Source organism: Rhinichthys klamathensis, unplaced genomic scaffold (genome assembly GCF_029890125.1).
Source record: "Rhinichthys klamathensis goyatoka isolate OS25496 unplaced genomic scaffold, OSU_Roscu_1.1 h1tg000015l_1, whole genome shotgun sequence".
NCBI lineage: Eukaryota > Metazoa > Chordata > Actinopteri > Cypriniformes > Leuciscidae > Rhinichthys > Rhinichthys klamathensis.
The window spans coordinates 1,229,816-1,255,151 of NW_026606567.1; the positions used below are offsets into that span (position 1 = coordinate 1,229,816).

Here is a 25,336-nt window from a genome sequence, read left to right on the forward strand (position 1 = left end):
TATACATGCTAGTATCCATGCTAGTTGTTTGCTAGTTTCCAATCTTTTCATCTTACTACTGGAGCTGCCAGTTTGCTAAATTTCAAATGATTATTAAACAGCAAGCACAAACTATGCAAAAGCGGCAGCCCTTCCAGCACAGCCAGTGTCTGAACTCACTCACTCGTTTTCATTCACTCCTTTAAATGGACTACATTAGTGGAGTAATGTAGGGAATAGTTAATGAGGGTATGAGGGGGCGATTTCAAACAGTCTGGGTTCTCCAGGAGCAGGGTTGAAGACCTCTGCATTATTACATTACATTATAAGACAGAACTGTTAAACAAAGATAGTAATTTGTATATGTACAAGTATACCATGTGCATTTGTAGACTGTATAAAAACATGTGTAGTCAGTTAAATAGTGTGATATCGGCCTTCAGCCACCCTGGTCTCTAAGAAATCGGCATCGACCATCAAAAAAATATCAATATCGGTCGACCACTTCCAGATACACACACAAAAGGCTGGGTTTTAAACCAGCAGACAAGGCCACAGACTTCTAAACAAGCTTTGTTATATACGAGTATCACTCAAGCAGCAGCACCAATAGAGCGTTAGTGCATTATGGGTGTAGAGGCACAGTTAACATTGTGTGAGCGTTCTGCTCTAGCGAGGGGCCACTCGACTAAAGCACAGCCTGCAGACATGAGTTTTAAAGAGGTTGAATCATCCTACGCTCAGCTAATGCTGCAGTATGCAAATGAACATTTACTTTTCACATCAGGATACGCGAGGCTTGAAATGCTATTTTGTGTATTCTGACCAACAATCAATCCTTAATGTTGTGAAACAGATGGCAAATATTCTTTACTAACCCCCTGATGACCCATGAAGGCAGCTAGTTCGGGGGGCACGGGCAGCGGTTGTGCTCCAGGAATGGGATCTGAGATGAGAAGGTTGCCCTTGGAGGAGTGCAGAGGGCTGGAGATGAGGGTGCTTGATCCAGAGCTCATCTGCTGGGCGAGCAACATGGCCCTGTCAGGCAGCTTGTTGGGGTCTGCACAGGCCTGTTGCCACACCGGGATCTTCTGGGTTAACAAGTCCTTACCCTACAAACAAGCACCACGGGAAAGATAGGGATTGTTTAGAATGGCATTGGCAAAGCTTGTCCATAAATGGTGTAATAAAATGTATCCGAATGTGTTTGTTTGTGTGAGAGCGAGAGAGAGAGAGAGAGAGAGAGAGAGAGAGAGAGAGAGAGAGAGAGAGAGAGAGAGAGAGAGAGAGAGAGAGAGAGAGAGATGCCAGATGTCCTCTGTTGGCTTTACACCACTACACTTGATGCTCATGTAAAAAAACAAAAAAAACAAAAAAAGAATTGCCATGGTAACGGTAACTGTAGTTTCTGCCAAAACACTAGAGTTACTTTAATTGTTATTGTTACTACAAATTCGTGACTAGATTTTTACACTTTCAGAAGAAAATGCGAGTGGCTGCTTAGACATTTCAATTATGGTTGCAGAGGTTTTCTGAGTGGTTCTCAGTGTTCTAGGTTGTTGCTAGGGTATTCTAATTGGTTTATTGTGTGTTGCTAATGTGGTCAGAATGGTCTTTGGTGTATTGCTAGGGTGCTCCAAGTGGTTGATAAAGTGTTTTGGGTGTGTTCTGATTGGTTTTTAGTGTGTTGCTAATGTGTTCTGAGTGTTCTTTAGTGTGTTGCTAGGGTGTTCTGAGTTATTTTTATTGTGTTGCTAGGTTTCTAAGGTGTTATAAGTGGTTTATATTGTATTGCAAATGTATTCTGAGTGTTCTTTGATGTATTTCGATGGTGTTCTGGGTGGTTTTTAAGGTGTTCTAAATAGTTATTTGGGTTGCTGGGGTGTTCAGTGATAGTTTTGAGTGTGTTGCCAGTGTTCTGAGTGTTTTTAATGTGTTGTGGGTGATTCCCAGGGTATTCTGTGTTGTTTTTATTATGCTGCTATGATGGTCTGGGCGGTCTTTAGGGTTCTCAGAGGTTGTTTGTGTGTTGTTAGGGTATTCTGAGTGATTTCTAGGGTGTTTTGACTGGTTTTTGTGCGCTGCTAACGTGTTCGGGGCCATTTTACGGTGTTGGTGTGGTTTTTTGAGAATTGTAAGGTTCTGATTTATTTTTGGTGTTTGATGTTCAGGGTCATTTTAGGCTGTTCCAAATGGTTGTTTGAGTGTTGTTAGGAAGTTCTGAGCGATTTCTAGGGTGTTCTGACTGGTTTGCAGTGTTTTGCTAGGATGTTCAGGGTCATTTTAGGCTGTTCTGAATGGCTGTTTGAGTGTTGTTAGGAAGTTCTGAGCGATTTCTAGAGTGTTCTGACTGGTTTGCAGTGTTTTGCTAGAATGTTCAGGGTCATTTTAGGCTGTTCCGAGTGGTTGTTTGAGTGTTGTTAGGAAGTTCTGAGCGATTTCTAGGGTGTTCTGACTGTTTTGCAGTGTTTTGCTAGGATGTTCAGGGTCATTTTAGGCTGTTCCGAGTGGTTGTTTGAGTGTTGTTAGGAAGTTCTGAGCGATTTCTAGGGTGTTCTGACTGGTTTGCAGTGTTTTGCTAGGATGTTCAGGGTCATTTTAGGCTGTTCCGAGTGGTTGTTTGAGTGTTGTTAGGAAGTTCTGAGCGATTTTTAGGGTGTTCTGACTGGTTTGCTGTGTTTTGCTAGGATGTTCAGGGTCATTTTAGGCTGTTCCGAGTGGTTGTTTGAGTGTTGTTAGGAAGTTCTGAGCGATTTCTAGGGTGTTCTGACTGGTTTGCGGTGTTTTGCTAGGATGTTCAGGGTCATTTTAGGCTGTTCCGAGTGGTTGTTTGAGTGTTGTTAGGTTGTTCTGATTAATTTCTAGGGTGTTCTGACTGGTTTGCGGTGTTTTGCTAGGATGTTCAGGGTCATTTTAGGCTGTTCCGAATGGCTGTTTGAGTGTTGTTAGGAAGTTCTGAGCGATTTCTAGAGTGTTCTGACTGGTTTGCAGTGTTTTGCTAGAATGTTCAGGGTCATTTTAGGCTGTTCCGAGTGGTTGTTTGAGTGTTGTTAGGAAGTTCTGAGCGATTTCTAGGGTGTTCTGACTGGTTTGCAGTGTTTTGCTAGGATGTTCAGGGTCATTTTAGGCTGTTCCGAGTGGCTGTTTGAGTGTTGTTAGGAAGTTCTGAGCGATTTCTAGGGTGTTCTGACTGGTTTGCAGTGTTTTGCTAGGATGTTCAGGGTCATTTTAGTCTGTTCCGAGTGGTTGTTTGAGTGTTGTTAGGAAGTTCTGAGCGATTTCTAGGGTGTTCTGACTGGTTTGCAGTGTTTTGCTAGAATGTTCAGGGTCATTTTAGGCTGTTCCGAGTGGTTGTTTGAGTGTTGTTAGGAAGTTCTGAGCGATTTCTAGGGTGTTCTGACTGGTTTGCAGTGTTTTGCTAGGATGTTCAGGGTCATTTTAGGCTGTTCCGAGTGGTTGTTTGAGTGTTGTTAGGAAGTTCTGAGCGATTTCTAGGGTGTTCTGACTGGTTTGCAGTGTTTTGCTAGGATGTTCAGGGTCATTTTAGGCTGTTCCGAGTGGTTGTTTGAGTGTTGTTAGGAAGTTCTGAGCGATTTCTAGGGTGTTCTGACTGGTTTGCGGTGTTTTGCTAGGATGTTCAGGGTCATTTTAGGCTGTTCCGAGTGGTTGTTTGAGTGTTGTTAGGAAGTTCTGAGCGATTTCTAGGGTGTTCTGACTGGTTTGCGGTGTTTTGCTAGGATGTTCAGGGTCATTTTAGGCTGTTCCGAGTGGCTGTTTGAGTGTTGTTAGGAAGTTCTGAGCGATTTCTAGGGTGTTCTGACTGGTTTGCAGTGTTTTGCTAGGATGTTCAGGGTCATTTTAGGCTGTTCCGAGTGGCTGTTTGAGTGTTGTTAGGAAGTTCTGAGCGATTTCTAGGGTGTTCTGACTGGTTTGCAGTGTTTTGCTAGGATGTTCAGGGTCATTTTAGGCTGTTCCGAGTGGTTGTTTGTGTGTTGTTAGGAAGTTCTGAGCGATTTCTAGGGTGTTCTGACTGGTTTGCGGTGTTTTGCTAGGATGTTCAGTGTCATTTTAGGCGGTTCCGAGTGGTTGTTTGAGTGTTGTTAGGTTGTTCTGATTAATTTCTAGGGTGTTCTGACTGGTTTGCGGTGTTTTGCTAGGATGTTCAGGGTCATTTTAGGCTGTTCCGAGTAGTTGTTTGAGTGTTGTTAGGTTGTTCTGATTTATTTCTAGGGTGTTCTGACTGGTTTTTTAGTGCGTTGCTGGGATGTCCTGAGTGTTTGCTAAGGTGTTTTGAGTGTTTTAGTCTATTGCGAGGATGTTCAGGGTGGTTGCTAGGGTGTTCTGAGTTATGTGGCAAAGTTCAACTTCGGGTTAAGAGGTTTGAAAAAGCCCTAACCCTAAGGGCATCGACCGTTTTTGACCCTGCACATTTGCACAATCCTTTCAACATTTAATTCACCTCACGTCATTATCATAGCAGTTGACTGTTGTTGATTCTGAGCAACTGCTAATGGGTCTCTCACATCTCGGACCACTTACAGTACAGCTCACTGCAGTGTGGGTGAGGGGGGCCTTCGTCTCCGTCCTACCGCCCACTCCTGGTGACTCACGCACACAACACACTCACAGCTCCCGACTCCACCACACTCGCTCTCTCTCTTTCTCTCTCTTCAGCGCGCCCTTTCTGAACTCTTCCCACACACGCCTCCATACTGATTAGCTACTGGACAGGATGTTCTTGAAAACGAAAGGCTTTTCTCCGCCCCTCCCTACAGCTTCAACAACGTTCCCAGAAGACATCACCACACGTCTAGTCCATGATCAGGGTTTACGGTTTAGTCAGAGCAAGTTATACAATAGTATATTACACAAAATAGCCACGTGCAAGCATCTCTTCAGCACACACAAGTATACAGATGTAAAAATGAGCATTTAAGTAGATTGCATATGGGCTGGGACCACCTGCAGATCTAAATAACTGCTCTACATGCAGTCTGGAGTTACAATGATGATGTTTTGCCGTGGGGAAGTGGCTCCGTTATTACAGATAATTGATATGTCCAGAAATGGTGTGCATTATTTCACAGGCATCTTTGGAACACAGACAATTGCAGGGGAGAATAAATCTCATCTTCGCAATAAGCCCAAACAAACTGTGCCCAATGGAGACTGTAGTGAGGGGTGATCTTTGGGGATTGCCATGGCAACTGCTGCTGCCTTCAGCCATATTACAGGAGAGACTGTGAAAGTGCATCGGTGGTGATGCGGTCTATCTTGTACGGCAAAGGAAAAAGCATCTGGGTCTCACCTTGCCGTGGTAGGCACTGCTGTTCTTGGCCACGGCGCACTGACGGTCCACCAGGAAACAGTATCTCCTACGTTCCTCTGAAAGTGCTGTTTTGTAGCCCTCTGCGATGAAGGATTCCAGCTCACTCTGTTTACTGCTGATGGTCTCAACAAACTGCGGAAGATAAAAGAAAAAACAAATCGTTTCTATGGTGATCATACAAAGGCTTGAATTTAAGGTTCTTTAAATGTCCTTTTGACCTTCCTAAAGAACCATTTTTTGCTGTGTAATGTCCTTAAGATGGCTTAATGGTTCTTTTTGTTGTCTCTTCTGCTCACCAAGGCTGCATTTATTAGATCCAAAAAAATTAAATTCATTAAAAATCCAGAAAAATCCAGAAAAAACAGTAATATTGTGAAATATTTGTACAATTTAAAATAACTGTTTTCTACATGAATATATTGTAAATGTAATTTATTCCTGTGATGTCAAAGCTGAATTTTCAGCATCATTCCTCCAGTCTTCAGTGTCACATGATCCTTCAGAAATCATTCTAATATGATGGTTTGATGCTCAGGAAACATTTCTGATTAGTATCAATGTTGAAAACAGTTGTGCTGCTTCATGTTTTGATAAATATAATGTTCAAAAGAAAATAATTTATTTGAAATCAAAATCTTTTGTAACATTACAAACGTCTTTACTGTCACTGCGGTCACCTTGCGGAATAAAAAGTATTAATTTTGAACGGTATTGTATATTAAAGGATTAGTTCACTTTAAAAAAAACTTTTGCTGATAATTTACTCACCCCCATGTCATCCAAGATGTCCATGTCTTTCTTTCTTCAATCGAAAAGAAATTAAGGTTTTTGATGAAAACATTCCAGGATTTTTCTCCATATAATGCACTTTGCTGGGCACCAAACGGTTCAAGGTCCAAAAGACAGTTTCAGTGCAAACTGCAAACTGTTCAAAGGGCTTTAAACGATTCCAGACGATGAATAATGGTCTTATCAAGCGAAACGATCGGTCATTTCAAAAATAAATAACAAAGTTTAAGTTTAATAATGTCAAATGCTCGCCTTGCTCTGTTCTGTGATGCACGTTCATGACTCTCCTGTTCGAACTCGTTCATCAAAATGAACAAATCTTTTTTCGAGTCATTTGGTTCATTTAACGAATGAAATGAACGAATTGACTCGGAAAAAGATTCGTTCATTTTGATGAACGAGCTCGAACAGGAGAGTCACACAGAACAGAGCAAGGCGAGCATTTGAGCTTATAAAACTTAAACTTTGTTATTTCTTTTTTAAATGAGCGATCGTTTCGCTTGATAAGACCCTTATTCATCGTCTGGTGTCGTTTAAAGCCATTTGAACAGTTTGCAGTTTGCACTGAAACTGTCTTTTGGACCTTGAACCGTTTGGTGCCCAGCAAAGTGCATTATATGGAGAAAAATCCTGGAATGTTTTCATCAAAAACCTTAATTTCTTTTCGACTGAAGAAAGAAAGACATGGACATCTTGGATGACATGGGGGTGAGTAAATTATCAGCAAAAGTTTTTTTAAAAGTGAACTAATCCTTTAATGAGTACAAAACAAACACTCATCCACATTCGCTATAGCAGCCAGGAATTTCTTTAAAAAAAGTCACCTTTTGTGCTCAACAAAGAAAATTAGGAAACGAGTAAATGATGAACTATCCCTTTAAAAACGTTCTCGCTTGGCATCAGGCTGTGAAACTCGTTTTTGGTACTGATTAAAACTCGAGAATGAAGAGAATTTGGCAAATAATTGATAACAATAGTGTGCAGGTTCTCTATTACGCCTTACAAAAACTATTGCGACAGTTCCATGGTACTGAATGATTATATTCATGCATAATGGCACTACAAAATTGGTGCTTTTTAGTGCTGTTTTGTCAGTGACTGCTCTAGAGTCTAGATTAAAACATGAGCAGGAGTGCTGTGAATATATGAATGTGTTTTAGATATCTGTGCAATAGTTTTTCTAATGAATACTAAAATGATCTCGTCTCTACCCGCTCTCTGCTGATTGGTCGATAATCACCTTGCCATCTCCCTCTCACACATCCCCAGCGGGAACTCTCAGCTCCCGGAAATGTCAGAACCGTTACAGAACTCATTATCTCAACACATCCAGGTGTTTTAGTGCCCTATTCCAATTTACCCACAACAGGACGAGGGGGACTTCCCATCACTCACTGGTATCATCGTGTATTCAGTTATAGTGGCCTGAATGAAGCAAGTGATGAGGAAAGCATTATAATGAGAAAAGTACTTCAGACACCATCAAGAATCAATGATGGGAACTACTTCCAAAGGGAAAAAAAAAAACGGACTCAGAGGGAGTGAAACGCTGATGAACAAGTCAGACTCAGAAATCTAATGGAGCAGACAATCTCCAACGGTCACACAGCGAAAGCTCGACTGCGTTCAGATGAAGATTGGGATGTAAAATTAATGGGTTGTAAAACCAGCAGGAGAGAGTTTTATAGAGAGATTTGATGGTCTTCCATCTACTTTGTATCCAGTGGACTGAATTATCTGAAAGAAGAGCTTGTTGAAGAGAGTATTTACTAGATTGAGTATCCGCAAGATAAAACACAACCTTTGTTCACGCCACTGCCACAAAATGCAAGGTCCTGACTGAAGTGAGTACATGCAGTGTGAAGTTATTACCACAGGTTGGCGCTAGTTTTACACTGATGGCTACTGGCTTACATGTGTTGAGGAACAACAGAAGATTGCATTAAAGACAAAATAAGTGTAAGTGTTGTGGCTTTTAGTCATTGTCTGTCATCTATATGCTAATGTAATCCAAAAAGTAACTCGTAACAGATATATGCAGGGTTTTTCCTGGCTCGAAACGAAGCGGAGGTGGTACCATCCTGATGATGTGCACACATGCACTTGTGCCGTGCCTTCAACTGCCCAAAGCAAACATTTTGAAAAATGAAAAATAGGAGGCTGGAATGTTTTGCCTCTGGTTGTGCACAGTGTAGATGAAAACAAAGGCTTTACAGCAATGTTTAACGACCTTATGTTATGTTTATGTTCAACTACACTGCAAAAGGGACCCCCCTTTAGCTGTTAAAACAGCTGCCTTTTACAAGCAATGTATTTTAGGTTTTCTAATAATTAGATGGTTTAAGAAAATTACAATTATCAAGATAAAGAACATTCTACAAAAAGCTAACCTGTTGAACATAAAGTAATTAAATACAACATAACCGCTAAAAAGGGCCATTTTGCAGTGGAGTTGAACATAAACAACATAAGGTCATGAAACATTGCATTAAAGCCATTTTGCATTCTACACAGTGCACAGCCAGTGGCAGAACATTTCAGCATCCTATTTTTCATTTTATAAAACTTCTTTAACCACAAATGCTCGTCTTGCACTAGCTCTGCGATGCGCCACGCATTACTTAATCACGTTGAAAGGTCACGCGTGACGTAGGCGGAAGTACCGACCTAGATGTTTACAAAGCGAACGTGCAAAGACTAAGTCAATTGCCATTTACAAAAAAAATTAAATAAATAAAAGGTAAAACAACGATGTCAGACGATTTTAAAGTTGGAGGAGAAAATGAGATGGAGTTTTTCGCCCTACCCTACATTTTTGAACCGGAACACGCGTGACCTTTCAATGTGATTACGTAATGCGTGGCGCATCGCAGAGCTAGTGCAAGACGAGCATTTGTGGTTAAAAAGTATATATATATACCGTAAAACTTCAAATAATATTCCCAAATCGTCGAACTGTACCGGCTTGTATTTGAGACAGGCGTCTATATGAGACAGGCCTTTATAATTTAGTGTTGAGATGTTGTTCATTGAGTGTAGGCCTAGAGTCTCTAATCTCTAAAAATCCCCAAATGCTCCACGTGAAACTTCCGACCTTTTACTATCGCGTCAACTGATTTTGATTAATATGCGCGAGGGAGAGAGACCAAGACAGCGCTCGTGTTGTTTGAAGACGTGAGAGTGCGCGCGCATGCGCGCGGCCGGAGCGCTCTCTCTGCTCGTAACGCGCCCTGTCAAGCGCAGCAGTCATTCTATTTTACATCACTCACCGATCAAAAAAGGCTTTGGCGGGACAAACATTTGCGTTGGCGGCCACCAAAAAGCGGACGATCTGACGGTTTTAGAAGATTAAATACAACCCGAAACTAAAAAACAGACCCGGCCTCTATTTGAGACCAGCCTTTATTTTCCCAAACCTGCAGCCACACCAGGCGTGTAAAAGAGACAGGCGTCTATTTGGGACTCGGCTATTATTTGAAGTTTTACAGTAAATATATATATATATTAGTGCTGTCAAACGATTAAAATATTTAATCGTGATTAATTGCATCAATGTCATAGTTAACTTGCGATTAATCGCAATTAATCGCACATTTTTATCTATTCTAAATGTCTCTTGATTTCTTTTTGTCCCATTATTTTTTCTCATTTTAATGCTCTTATCAACATGGAAAAGTGGATCGGCTTGCTTTGTGCAAATGTTTTTTATTGAAAACAACATTGGCATATACAGTGTTCAATTCCACACTAACATTCTCACTTGGAGCAAATAATCTCTCACACAATGTAACACTGTCCATCAATAAAAGGGTGAAAGAAATACTGACGAGGTCCTGATATTGACGAGGGGGCGGAGAATTCGCATCAGCTGTGTGTGTGTGTGTGCTTGGCCATCATCAAGTGGTGTTTCAGACTGGACGTGCTGCGATGATGATAGCTCAGTTCACAACGACAAAAAACACAGATCACTTTGGTCTTGTCAATGGGACCATTTGGCAACTTTTTAAAAGTAAACTTTCAATTCAGAATCTTATTGGCATCCATTTTGGCATCTCGCGCTCGTCATCCACTCAAAACGTAACGTTAACCAACTATTTGGCCAGCTCGCAAGCCCAAACAAGTGTGTGCGGCGTGCCTGTTGTTTTGTTTCCGGTCTAGCTAGATCCGCTTGCGCTTTGGTCGACGAAGCAACAAAACGTCCTCGCGCAGCGCAAGCCATTGAAATGAACGGGTTTCATAGCGCAGCGCAGCGCCGCGCATGCCGCGTCCTGTTGCAAAAGCATGTGAAAAAAACTACAAAGTTTGCTAGGCCAAAAAGACCGTTAATCACGCGATAAAAAAAATAACGCTGTTAAAATGGGTTTACGTTAACGCCGACTAATAACGCGTTTAACTGACGGCCCTAATATATATATATATATTATCATTATTTTTTAAAAAAAATTATTTATTATTTTTTTGAAAATGATAGATCGTTTGGCTAGATAAGACCCTTATTCCTCGGCTGGGATCGTGTAAAGCCATTTGAAGCTGCATAGAAAATGCAATTTGGACCTTCAAACCGTTGGTTCCCATTGAAGTCCACTATATGGAGAAAAATTATTTTCGACTGAAGAAAGACATGAACATCTTGGATGACGTGGGGGTGAGTAAATTATCAGGAAATTTTTATTCTGAAGTGAACTAATCCTTTAATTCTCTATGCAGGAAAAACCCTGGATGAATGTATTTAAATAGTACTGTCTTTTTTTTTCCAGATAAAATGGGACTACAAGTATTTAAAGGGTTAGTTCACCCAAAAATGAAAATTCTGTCATAATTTACTCACCCTCATGTTGTTCCAAAACTGTAAGACTTTCGTTAATCTTCGAAACACAAATGAACAATTTAAAAATGAAATCTAAGAGATTTCTGTCCCTCCATTGAAAGTCTACGCAACTACTGTACCACTTTGACGCTCCAAAAAGTTAATAAAGAAATCGGAAACTAATCCATATGAATTGAGCGGTTTGGTCCACATTTTCTGAAGAGAGACTATTGTTCTATATGATGAACATATTGCCATTTATTCACATATAAACATTCATCAACTCACACATCAGTTATGGTAAACGGAAGCTCACGCATGCTTGCTTGATGTGTGAGAACCAATGAGACTCATTCTCATGAGTTACACAGCAACCAATGAGGTCTGTTCTCACGCATCAAGCAAGTACGGTTGATCAGTTTATGTTCGCTGATCAATATGTGAATGTGCCTACCGTGTGTTGAAGTTTTTCATGTGTGGTTTCATATTTAGGTGACTTACATCGACGGAGAAATGAGCTGTGTGTCACTTGAAGGTTTTAGATCCACTATCCTCCACCAGAGCTGTTCCCTTCAGCTTTGTGTTTTATGCGTGACTCAAATTGCTCCGCTCTCCACTCAGATGTAAAAGCTGCTGTCAGTTAATGAATATTTGACGGATGAACTTGTGGCTGGATTGGACTCTTGTCGTATCAAAAGTAACATTTCTATTTTATGGACGTCGCCTTCTTTGATATTACTTTGGTCACTGTCGCTATGGTTACCGGTAAGAGAATACGGGCTTAACTCCCATTGCACATTCATAAAGACTGTATTCAAATTTCAAGACGCTATTGCAAGTTGCTGTTTGAACAGGATATTTCAAGAGTCACACCTGTAACTAATTAAATGCCGTTGTCAATCCCAACTGACAGTGTGAACGTAGCCTTAATGAGGGAGGGCAAATTAAAGATCAGAGCTCTGCATGACTGGTGAATGGAATAAAAACATAAAACCTTGTTCAAAACCCCTTTATACTTGCATAATGTTACATATTTTCAAGCAAAACGATATTTGCAGACAAAAAAATAATTAATTGAGAAGGATAAAGGGTACATTTTTTAACTTTAAAGGAAGATTCCTGCCTTGTAGAATAATGCATCAATCAGACATGTGGACTTGCTTTACAGCCTTCAGAGTAAAAATACAGATACAACTCTACTATGAGTCAGAGTACTGCAGTGTGAAAGAGATACGGTGATGTACGACAGCACAGGTGGTGAAATGAGGAAAAGCGCAACGGAAACATAGAACATGGGGAATGAGTGTTTGATGAAAAGATGCATTAGAGGTCATGACAGCAGGCGGCCGCGTGGACAGGCATGACGCGGGTGACAGGCGTGCTGATGGCGTGATCGATGGAGAAGGCAGGACCCTTCGTTTGATATATGGAAGCTGTCAGACCTAATCAATCAGCCGGTATGACAGATGTTACACAGGTCATGTGACTTTAGCACATACGCTCTAGTTATTGATGGAGAAAGTGGAGAGAATTGCTGCACGGTATACTGGTGACACAGTAAGGTTTTAGTACCCGTGCCTTGATTATTTATTATCATACTGAATACTCAAATAAAATTAATCCAAAAGTATGATACACCACCATTCTAAAGTTTTGGGTCGGTAAGACTGTTTTACTAGCCTGGATGCCAGCCCGAACCCCGCCCACAACATTTTTTGGTCGGGAAGTTCGGTCTGGACTCGATCCATTGAGGAGTAATTATGATCGGTTCAGAATTAGTCGGGCCAATCAAATTGCCAGGGCGGGCTTTATACGATGATGGACAGATGATCTGCAGTTACGTAAGCATCACGTTATCAAAGAGCGCTTGGGTTGAACTGGTTTCCCTCAAAGATGACTGCAGCTGGAGAACTGAGATGTATAGATTCAGGCATCGCGTCTGTTGTAAAAGAAATCGACAGCACATTCATTTTAAAAGACGAACAGAGAACTGCAATCAAGGCATTTGTCGATCGGAAAGACGTGTTTGCCGTCCTTCCTACGGGATTCGGCAAAAGTTTATTTTATCAGCTGGCTCCGATGGTCGCTAAGAAGATGGGACGCAATGAAAGCCCCTTGGGGTCGTTGTGGTTTCTCCTTTGGTCGCACTCATGGAGGACCAAGCAAAAGAAGCAACACTCATTATTTTACTACTACTTCCAGTGTGCGTGCAGTGCTCTGATTGGTTGTAGGTCTATCCAATTGAGTGCAGGTCTATCCAATTGAGTGCAGAGTTTTTTTTTCTTCCTGGTTCGGTTAAGACACGCCTCATAATCAAAGCCCTATGGAGCAGTATCAGACTCACATTCTGACTAGAATATGTGTATGACGAAGTCAGGCTACTGTTTTACTCAAAGTTGAACATTTCTCAGCGTCCAGAAACAAAAATATACCAAGCTGTTTTTCCAAAAACATTTTTTAAATATCTTCCCGACCCCAATCAGAACCAAATTTGAAGCAACCTCATCTCTCTTGCCAAAGGGAGGCTGCAGTTCCAACAACATGTTACTTTAATTCGGAGAACAAGAAAAACTCACTAAAAACAGCCATGTTTTACTCTGGGACATGCCGAACCAGTCCAGCTCAACCTTTATTATGACACAAGGAACATTACACTAACAAGTGAAACCCGAAGACACGTGTACCGCAGGGAAATTCCAGATACAGTTATTGTTCTGCTCGTGTTAGTGTCAACAATATCACAAATTCCTCTCCACAAAGCAACAGCTATTTCAACGAACTGCTCATCTAAAATGAATACCTTTACAAAACCACACTAAAGCAGTACTTTCATGTTAAAAGATTAATTATTCAGTGTCATGATGTGTATCAAAGTACCATGGTATTTTTACAGAATGTTTTTGAAAGGGCATAGTTTCCTCCCACCATAGTTACAGTTATTGTTTTTGAAAACGTGGTATTTTATCCAAGAAACTGCAGTATCTAATTGAACAGGAAAAGAATGAAACCTCCAAAAGTGTTTGCCAAGATGACATTTCCAAAGAAAAAAACCCAACACCGCGTGCACAACGTGGCATAAAATATACTGTGACATTATGACATTACCTTATACACCTTCTAAGTTCTGGGATGTGTGAGTTTTTTATTTTATTTATTGTCAATAATATACTTCAAATCAGCAAATTATGCATCATAAATTTAGCTTATTTTGCTCAAATCACACTAAAAAACAAACAAACACAAACAGTATTTTCTGGTCCAGCTGGAATGCATGTTATCTTGAGTAACAAACAGGTAATGCATATCAAAAAGACAATTTGATTTTTTAACCCAATAAATCATACTGTATCATATTTGATATGCAAAATTCCAAGGCCTTTAAATGATCAGTTTTGCTGAAAAACTGATAGATTGTTTTGGAACTCAGGCAAATGATGACAATGAAAACGGAGCCCAAGGGGTGGAGGGTCGAGGCGCAGCTGATGACTCGGAAGTCCGAGGCGGAACCAGAGGGACGACTGAGCAAGGTGGAGCCATAGGGACAGAGGGTTTGGAGTCTGTTCGCGATTGTGTTCCTGGGGCAGGGGGTTCACCCTCCTTGTGGCACTGGTTGCACCGCCCTAAGGATGGCCCTGATTGTGGCTCTTCAGTGTGTTCATGTTTTTACTCACGGATGTCTGACCTCGACGGACTGAACAGAAGAAATGAACCGGAGAATTTATCCATGTTCAAGAAGGCGGAGCCTCAGAGCCACACCCACCTATTACATCATCACCACAGACCAATGGTAGTTCGAAGGTATTTACCAGCCTGTTTTAAACGCCCGAAACGAACTTTGTTTTGCTCAGATTAAAAAAAAAAAAATGACGTCACACCAGTTTGTTCTTCGAATTTCCCAGATATATATCAAAGCCTTAAAAACAGTAGAAGCTGGGGCCCACTAGGGGGCCTCGGTGAACTACCTGGTGGGACCTAACAGTGTGCATCTTAAAATGATTTAAATGTAGAAATTTAAAACTCTAAAAAAAGATGTACAACATTAAACTGAGAAGTAGTACCAGAGGTACATATCAGTATTAGGGGACAATGTGCTGTTTGCTGCAAATATTCAGCTAAATAATTCCTCATTATAGGATTAAGTCATTTTCATAAATTGCCCGGCATTTGCAGCTTTAGAAAAGTCTTTTTTGGACCCTGGCTGTGTGCTGGATGGGAGGTTGGAATCCCTCTACTGTATGTCTAAAGCAACACTCGCGTGCTGTACAGTAGCCTACAAAGCCCTCTCTAACTTAAACGCTTCCTGCTGGGTGTCCCGCTGCGTCAGCCTGATATAGCCGCAGCTCCACTCGTTCCTCTGACATCAGCAGTCCTTCATCCAGTGGCACAGCAGCTTCCTCTCCAGCCTAGCAAAGCAACAATCCCTGGCTCTCCCAAGATGACTCTCACAGAGTCATGTGCGCTAACCGCGCGTGCAAGTAGATACGCTAATTGCTTTCCCTGAACTCGCCGAGGAGTCCACACCATTCAGAAGCATGACACGTCTGTTAACGTGTGATGTTACAGCGAGCGGCGTAGACCTCCGCCGAATCTCATATCCCTCCCGCTGTAACTCAGACCACTCTACCGAACTGAATAATTAGCTAATTAGCATCTTCAGAGGGACTTCAGCGACTAATTATTTCAGCAGCAACAGGACGAGGAAAAAACGAAGAGAGGATGGAGGTACAACAGAGTCGAGAGCGAGAAAAACCGAGTGCATAAACAGTTGTTTGAACACGCTCAGACAGAGCAGTCAAGTCATGCCTGTTCATGGAGCTTTTCCAATGAATCACAATCCGTGAACCTCCAAACCGCCATCACTCTCTAAGCGATAGTGCCGTGATTTACCGTAATATGGATGAAGTATCTGCATTTGTGTGTGTGTGCGCACTCAGACTTTGCTTTATGCGCCCCTGGGGCTCTCGACTAAATCAGTTGACTTTTCCTGCTCTCGCTCAAGGCCACATTTACATGAAAAAAATGAGTCTGAGGTACAAAATGAGAGCAGGTCTGTTCTTTGGACTGAAGCAGGTTTTCAGAATCGATCTTTTAGAAGCTCAGAAAGATAAATAACTCATTATATATCATCTAAATGCGTAATTATACAACTTGTGATCTGATTAGCAGTGTTCATTGTCGTTGTTAAATGCAGAGACACACTTGTGACCAAACATTATATATTAATGTGGCATGTGACTCTGTTGCTTGGCAACTGTGAGGGCCGAAACTCTGCGCAAACTGTTAATCTTAATACATCAAACTACTAACTGAACATCTGTGACTGCTGTCATTTTATTAAAGCAATGAGCCGTAGTGTGTAACAGTGATTTTACCAAGGGTAAAAGGTGTTCTTAAACATGACAATAATTGCTTTATTATGCCACAGATCTGATTGGATGAGACTGATTGGATTTACTTTATTTTAAAGTAAAGTAAATAAGGTAAAATAGCTGTGACTCTACATAAGTCGAATTCTACACTTCTGTTTTAAAGTTTGGGGTCGGTAAGGTTTTTTAATGCTCACCAAGGCTGCATTTATTTGATAAAAAAATAAAGTAAAAAATACAGTAATATAGTGAAATATTATTACAATTTAAAATAACTTCTCTATTTGACTATCTTAAAATGTTATTTATTACTGTGATGGTAAAGCTGAAGTCTTCAGTGTCACATGCAGGGTTGCCAGGTCTGCGCAACAAAAGGAGCCCGATGGTCAATGAAAAATAGCAGAAAACTGACACAAAGCCACGGCAACAATTTAAAAGTAGCGCAATTTCACAGGAAAACCATGGACTTGGCAACACTGGTCACATGATCCTTCAGAAATCATTCTAATATGCTGATTTGATGATTGATTGACAATTAAGATTGATATGCTCAAGAAACATTTAATTATCAATGTTAAAAAGTCAAATAAGTTTTCCTTCCCATATTTTGCAATAAACATAAAATACATTGTTTCTACATATGTTATATATTAATCCATCTTTTTTTAATTTGATTATTTATCTATTTTTTCTCGATTCAAATCAAAGTTTGTAATGGGATTCACTTCCTGGCTGGTTGGTTTGAGCTCTATACATTTTTTTTAATCCGTATGGGAAAAATAAATGGGGGAAAATGCTACTGCAAAAACTAAATAGAAATAGGAAACAAACTGAAAATTAAAACTTTAGTTGTGATATAAAAATAATAATAAAAAAAGAATAATAATACTTATTATTATTATGTTTATATTATGATATGATAACAATAATAATAATAATAATAATAATAATAATAAGTGTTATAATAATAATAATAATAATAATTATTATCATATAATAATATTATTATTATTGTTACCATAATAATAATAATAATAATAATAAAATAATAATTTGTTGTATTATTACCATATAATTATAATCTAAACAATAATAATAATAATAATAATAGCTATAATTATTGATGTTATCATAATCTAGACAATGATAAATATACTACTACTGCTAATAATAATAATATTATTATTATAATTTTTATCATATAATAATAATATAATATTAATCTAAGCACAATAATAATAATAATAATTTCTTATTATAATTATTAACAATAATAATAATAATTATTATTATTATTGTTGTTGTTATCATATAATAATAATCCAAACAATCTAAATACAATTATTATTATTACTACAAACTGAAAATAAAACGGCAAAGCTAAAAGCAGAGCTGCACAGCTACATTTTGAGGAAGTGTGAGCTGATCAGGGATATATCATGACTCAGTAGTGGGGTCAGGAGGGCCGTTCTTTCACACCGGCAGAGCGCGTAAGCTTCCCCAGAGCACATGTACTTGGCTTATTGATCTGTGCCGGGTCTCCACAGCCCCGCTGTCGTAGTGTAAGACTCCTCTCAGCAGGCTAGCATTCACACCGAAATTAATCCGGTAGGTTGGGGCCTGGTCCACTAGCATGCTTTACACAGGCAAGAAAGTTAGTAAAAAACAGCCGTGATGTTTGCGTGTGTGTGTGTGTTCGGCACAACCTCTTAGCTGATACGCCGCAGCGCTGTTTGTATACACACCTACGGCTTTCGCCCACCCATTGTGTTCTCACTGCCTCAAGAGGCTCACAGCACTTCTTGCATTCAGACGCTGGTAAAAAAATCATCTCAGCATTAGCATGATGTAGGTGGTCTTGCTGAACCAGAGCCTATCCATACACCTCCGTCCCTTTCAAAGGCCCGGGACGGAGCCCACAGCGGCACGCTAGCTCTGTACGCGACCCGCAGCGGTGTGGGGGCTCACCTGCAACTCCTTCTCGCCGTACTTGGAGGGGTTTTTGCTGCCCTGGCTCTTCCTCCGCAGTTTCTTCAGCTCACCCTGGCATTTCTCCAGACTCTCTCCTTTGCTTTTGTGCTCCATCTGGTACTTCTTAAGAGCCGCCTTCAGGAGAAAAAACACAAGGAACACCGTCGGTAAATGCAGAATTCATCAGGCTGTAGCTAGTGAATTAAGAAAGACATGGGAGTCAATACCCACTAGTCATGTCATGTTCCAAAACACTCGCTATCTGCCGTCTACATGAGCAGCTGCTCTCCTCAAGGCAAATCTCGACTGCAATGGACTGATTGTAAACGGCCTACATAAGCAGGACCTTTCTTAGTCGTCACTCGTGTGCAGAAGTGCTTCCCAACCTGGGGGTCGCTAAAGATTTACGAGGGGTCGCCAACCTAAATCTTGATGGAGGGTTAGGGATGAAACGGTTACCGGCTTGACGATAAACCACGGTATAATTTTCGACGTTTAATTTTACAGTTTAACATAATTATCATTAAAACCGTATTTGATTGCCAGCATTTGAAAAACTCATGGTGAACATTGACAGCATTCAACGTAGGTTTCGTTTTGTTTGGAAAAAATGGCGGAAATAAGCGAGAGGATTTCGGCTGTTCCATAAGCGCCACCTACTGACACTGTGCCGATTTACATTTCTGTGAAACTCAGACCACATTTTTATGTGCTGTTGTAAATTTTAACATGTTAATGGAAAATAAGCTAATGTGCATTCTAAAAAAACCACAACAACAAATATAACAATGACAATAATAAATTATTGTTATTACTATTATCATTATTATTATTTATTATTATTATAATTGCTGTTGTTATTGTATAAACATTAGATCACAATTGATTCTGATATCATAATTGTCAGATTCAGTTGTGAGTTAACAAGTCTGTAGACTGCCACTAAATAATTGTGATATTTTGATGAAATAATAATAATAATAATTATTATTATTATATAAAAGTTAAGATGTTAGATAATAATAATAATAATAATAATCATTATCTAACATCTTAACTTTTATATAATAATAATAATAATAGTAGTCACAACGCTGTGTTGTAAACCACACGAAAACGTAGATAAAGGGAAACGGGCATTCTTAATAAATCCACAGGTATATCCACAAACAGAAAACAGCGATCCAACACAACTAAACCATAGACGAGACCTCACAGCAATGGACAGAAACAGAGAAACTTAAGTACACTGGCAAACAAGGATAATTAACGACACACACCTGAACTGAATGATAAATCAAATTAAAGCCCCCCTGTGGTGAAAATCACGTTTTTAATGTTGTTTATATATGTCTATGTGGTGTTTTTAATATGCTTTCAGACAAACCATGTGCAAATTCAGAAGCATATGCTGAGCATTTTCTCCCTAAAGCCCCGTTCACACTACAAGCGACTTTGTCGCTGCATGTCGCCAGTGGCTTGCGATGAGGTCGCTAGTGGGAGTTCCCACTACTGGTTGCCTTTATGAATGACATCCAATGATGTGGAGAAGGATCATACGCGCTCCGCTCCTATTGGTTGTCGCTCCCGAAAGTCACTCCTCATTTGCATAAAGTTAAACAGATCTCAACTTTGTCGCGTCGCCAGACACGCCCCATCCGGTCGCCAACGGTCGCTGTCGCGCGTGTCGCCGGAAATCGCCAGCTCCCCATTGAAATGAATGGTATCGCGTCGCTTGGTCGCGTGTAGTGTGAACGGGGCTTAAAACTGCAGTGAAAAAAAGAGAGTCTCTAAAACACGGTTTGAAATCGCCCGTTCTCTACGTCACAAACATGTTGCACCCAATCACGTAAATTTGGGTGGGCTTTAGCATATCATTAACTATGCTCTCTAAGTTGAGTCATCTATACTCTCTAAGATGGCGAACGGGAACATGGTTTTGTGTAACATTAGCAACACATTATTAGCTGTTTGATAACGTAGTCAACCAAAAGGCTAATCATATTAATTACCGTTGTTACACGGCTCTGTGGAATACTTGATTCTGATTGGTCAATCGTGCCATCCAGCAGTATGTTATTCCTTAATAACAACCGCTGAAAACACATAACACAGGCTCATCCGGGTTACTGAAGTCAGCAGCACTATACGCTTTCCAGGAACGGGATTTCTTTGTGGAAGTTTTGCGTTTAATGAGTTAATAAAACATTAAAACTCAGGTCAAATGAATATTTTGTGTAATTATTTAAATTACGTCATCCAGTATTGTGTAGAATATGACCAATATTTCGGGGAAGGCAGCAACTGCTGGGAACAGCCTTCATGTCAGGATCCCATGATGCCTTGAAAAGCCAGACAACTCACTGGGGTCTGGAACAGAGCTGAAGGTCTGGGGTTTCAGGGCAGTGCATTCTGATGTCTGCAGAAGAAAGAAGGGAAGGCCTTCACTCCCAACCGCACAACATGGCTCACGGCCAAATTCTGGAGGCTGATACACTTGGATGAGAACATTTCTAGATATAAAAATCTTCGCACATCCTACACAAGGTAGGTACGTCGAGAGAATGATCTCTAGACTGCACGTCTATAAATAGTTTGGCAGCTCAACCAGATTCTTGCACAGCAGGAATGTGTCTACAAAGACAGCGTTACATGTGAGTGATGGAGCAATCGCTCTATCTACAGCGAGAGAAAGGAAGTTTCTGCTTTGCCAGCCATGATCCCCTTTTCTCACCACATGAATGATTCACAAAGCACAACAGGAATACATATAAATCAAGTCTAATGTGTTATGGATCATGATTTCTCTTGGAATACAAGAGATGGAGCGTGTGGCTGGTTAACTTCAGTTAAAGGGTTAAGTTCACCCCAAAAATGAAAATTATCATATAATTTACTCACCCTCAAGCCATCACAGGTTTATATGACTTTCTTCTTTCAGCCAAACACAGTTAGTATTAAAAATATCCTGGCTCTTCCTAGCTTTATAATGGGAGTGAATAGTACCTTGTTTTTCGAAGCCCAAAAAAAGCGCATCCATCCATCATAAAAGTAATCCATAGGGAGTTAATAAAGGCCTTCTGAAGCAAAGGGCTGGGTTTTTGTAAGAAAAATATCCATGTTTATAACTTTATAAACTATAATCATTGGCTTCCGGTAAATGGCCGTACGCAAGTCTAGTTCTGGCGGAAGAGTGACCTTTGACCCGACGCATGACGTAGGATGTAAGCGTAGCGTAATCTTAGGTGAGGGTCAAGCTCACAAGCTCAAGCTCTTCCGACATTTCTCTGTAAAAATTCTCGTTTTAGTTCTCGTTTCTAATTCGTACTGGTGTTTTGTTTTGCTCTTTCCTCTGCGCTTCCGCCTTCGTCAATGCGTCATACGTCGGGTCAGAGCTCACTCTTCCGCCGGAACTAGACTCGCGTGCGGAAGCCAGTACACTAAAAAAAAAATGGTTTTGTGGCACTGTTCTTTTTACCCAAATATGTTTTGTTAAAGTAACACACATATATTTCTTTTACCACCAAAACACTATTGTATTGCATTTAATTAACTTAATCTTTATAATTTTCAACTATACTTAATTATCATTCGTTAAACTAATGTAAAGAGTTTAATTTCGCGATTCAAAAAACCCTGGATGTGACTCTTTCCAACGTATTGGATGAAGATGCCGTGTGAAGAAAGTGGAAAGGTGAGAAAATATAAAGTTAATCTAAAGGCAAAGTCTTTCATTTCTGTGAGTATTTCGGAAAGTCTGCCCTGGAATGCTTTAAATATATTGCAATGAAAAAAAAATATTTTGGCTCCTTGTTCAAATTGCTTTAAATGAGCTTAAGCAACACAATTGCTACATTTTGTCCAAACTTAATTTGATTGTGTTCAATCTGCTTAAATATGTAAAATTAAAGTTTACTTAATCCGTTTGTGTTGGATTACATGAATGATTTGTGTTGCATTAACTTAAACTGGGCGGTGCTTGTTAGTTCCCAGCATGCTTTGCATATAGCTGAATTAAGAGAGAATAAATGTTGAAATTAAGTGTTATTTTATGTGTTTTTGAGAAAATGAGGAAAGGGGAAGACTTTATAGTGTGTAATTGTGTTTAATGTTCAATTACATTGCCATTATTAGAGGAAGCAATCCCATCGATTCGTTTGGACTCATTCAGTTGTGTTGTCACAACACAAGGAGCTTACATAGATTAAAAAAAATCCCATTAATGTTAATAAAACGCAATTTGCTTGTGTGGAACCACTGTCCATAATTAAATTAAGTAAGTTTAAAGAGTATTTTTTGAGTGTGATTCTAGTTTATAAAGTTACAATTATGGATATTTTTTCTGACAAAAACGCATTGCTTCGCTTCAGAAGGCCTTTATTAACCCCCTGGAGCCATATGGATTACTTTTATGATGGATGATTCGCTTTGTTGGGCTTCAAAATCTCGGTTACTATTCACTCCCATTATAAAGTTTGGAAGAGCCAGGATATTTTTTAATATAACTCGGATTGTGTTTGGCTGAAAGAAAAAAAGTCATAGACACCTAGGAAGGCTTGAAGGTGAGTAAATTATGGGATAATTGTTTTATTTTTGGGTGAACTAACCATTTAATAGTTAATAGCACTCATCTTTGATTTGTTGTGGGCAGAACAGAACAGCATTTGGAACCTTTGACACATATTTATACATTATGTCACAGTAAATCTTTATAAAACTGTGTTCTTACAGCAGCAGCACCACAAAATGAATATCATAATAATCTTACAGACTTAAATAGAGACTCCAAAGCAGAAACTCAACATGTTGGAAAAAGAAAAAAATTGTTTGGTTTCCAAGGGGAACGACTGCAGACCGCTCTCTCCAGAACTAAGGCAAGACAGCAAGGCATTAATTTTATCTGAATACAATGTGATGACAAGTAGTCCCCCCCCCCCCCCCAATGAACTGCTCTACACAGCTCCTCTCCAACCCACTCACGCTCTAAAGATATCTCTCTCAGCACTGCTCCAAACATACTTTAATGTCCCGCAAATTGTGTACTTTCATTTGTTTAAAATAGTGGAAACAGTAATGACAGGAAAACAGGGCCATTGCTAAAAAAGAAAAAGCAAGACCAATGTCTGAAGATGTAGATCTTCAAGATCTTTGGGTATGTTTGGAATGGCATACTACATACTAAGAACAGTATATATATATGCTGTGTAGTGTACATATTTTCTGCATGCATTATTCCTGTAGCTTAACTGGTAGAGTCCACTCTTAAAAATAGGTGAAGAACATTTTAATAACCTAAAGAACCTTTTTCCACTATAAAGAACCTTTTTGTGGAATGAAAAGATTCCATAGATGTTAAAGGTTCTTCATGGAACCATCAATGCCAATAAAGAACCTTTACTATTAAGAGTGTATGGCACTTGCAATGCCATGGTTGTGTGTTTGAATGAAATGAAACAGATTTACTGATTACTGTTTACTAAGTTGCTTTGGATACAAGAATCTGCAAAATGCAGAAATATAAGGCAGCGGTTATTTATTTACACGATGTAAAAATATCAGTATTTTCTTTGCAATAAGTGTAAATAGTAGTTAGATGCTATTTATATTTATAAATAGTAGCAGATACTATTTGCACCTCACTGTTGTTGTACATTAAAAGGTATGCAATAATAACAATGTAAATGATTATATTTATTAAAATTATTAAATGGATGCTGGTTTATTGGGACAACCCCTAATACCTCCTAACCCTAACCGATAAACACTTTATTATTAAACACACGTTAGACAATTTATTTCCACTTTTCGAATATATTCTTCATTTTTATTGAAAATAAATGCCTTTCTGATCTGATATGTGATGGGAAAAGGGAGTAGAGCGAGTTCGGCAAAAGGCGGATTCGAACTTGGGTCAATTTGCGTCAAAACTTTCTGCCACGCATCTTACCCCTACACTATTGCTACGGTTGACAATTCAGCGTCCTCTGTAATTTTGTCTGGCCCACCAGACGTCAGTGGGCGGAGTTAGTGTAAATAGCCTCTGTCAACAAGGCGGGCTGTTTGCACTTAGTGTAAATAGACACTCCGTGAATATAAACTGTTTGCAAATTACCTTCTACATTTGCCAAAATGTAGAGTATATAATCAAAACAGCAAAAACAGTGGCGGCAAAGTCATCCAGATTTTTTACATATTTTTGGCTCCATGTTTCATTAGACAGCCAAGAGGCAAGGCAAAATTTGACTCAAAAATGCAAAATAACCCTATTTAACTACCATTCAAAAGTTTGGCATCAGTAAGATTCACAAAAAAAAAGAAAAGGAATTAATACGCAAGTATTAATTACAGTTTTTTTCCATACATGACAAGCAAAAGAGACTTCTATCAAAAACATTAAAACATCTCACCAACCCGAACTGAGGAAAACGTTGAATGGTAGTACTGTATATGTCTGAAATGGTACCTGGATGCCATGTGTGGACATACTGAAGCATCCCAATAGTCTTTATACCTTTAAAGTCAACCTAAAACGCCATTTTCAATCCATTTTACTTCCATAATCTGATGCATTTCCAACTGAAACGAGGCGGAAAAAAACCCGTAAATTGTTTTTTATTAATCAGACACTAAATGGATTGTGAAAAGTGTGTGTGTGCGGAGTGTGTGTGTTGGTTGTGCCAATCAGTGCCCAACAGGGGAATGTGTATTACTAAAGTAGAGGAGAAGCACTTCTGTTCAGTGTTAGTGAGCTCAATGTGCGTCTCGTAAGGAGTGTAAGGAGTAGGATGAGGTGCGGACTCACAGTCAGGTATCTCGCGTCCAACTCCACCTTCTTCTCCAGCTCTGACAGCAGCTCGTTGTGGAAGCATTTCAACTGCAAAAAAAAGCAGAAAAACTGAGTGAAGTTCGTTGAATTGACTTTTTATTAACCTGAAAGCACAGATTTGTGCAGATTATACCATGATATAAAGGTTCAAATACACCATCGACCACATTTTTAGAATAATGTTGATGAGCACATTCATTCCTAAGTTTTTTTTTTTAAAAGAAAATGAAAAAACTTTAAAAGTTACACTTTATTTTAAGGTGTCCTTG

At 39.6% G+C, this 25,336-nt stretch overlaps 1 protein-coding gene across 8 annotated transcripts in view; it reads right to left on the reverse strand.

The window, feature by feature from the left end:
- Positions 1-25,336, reverse strand: part of baiap2a (BAR/IMD domain containing adaptor protein 2a) — a 106,051-nt gene that overhangs the window by 10,085 nt on the left and 70,630 nt on the right. For all 8 annotated transcript variants that reach the window (XM_056272339.1, XM_056272389.1, XM_056272381.1 and 5 more), the window contains exons 5-8: positions 25,044-25,115; positions 18,239-18,376; positions 5,288-5,440; positions 858-1,091 (exon numbers count right to left, since the gene is read on the reverse strand). In XM_056272339.1, coding sequence (XP_056128314.1) covers positions 858-1,091; positions 5,288-5,440; positions 18,239-18,376; positions 25,044-25,115 — 597 coding nt within the window. The remainder of the gene's footprint in view (positions 1-857; positions 1,092-5,287; positions 5,441-18,238; positions 18,377-25,043; positions 25,116-25,336) is intronic.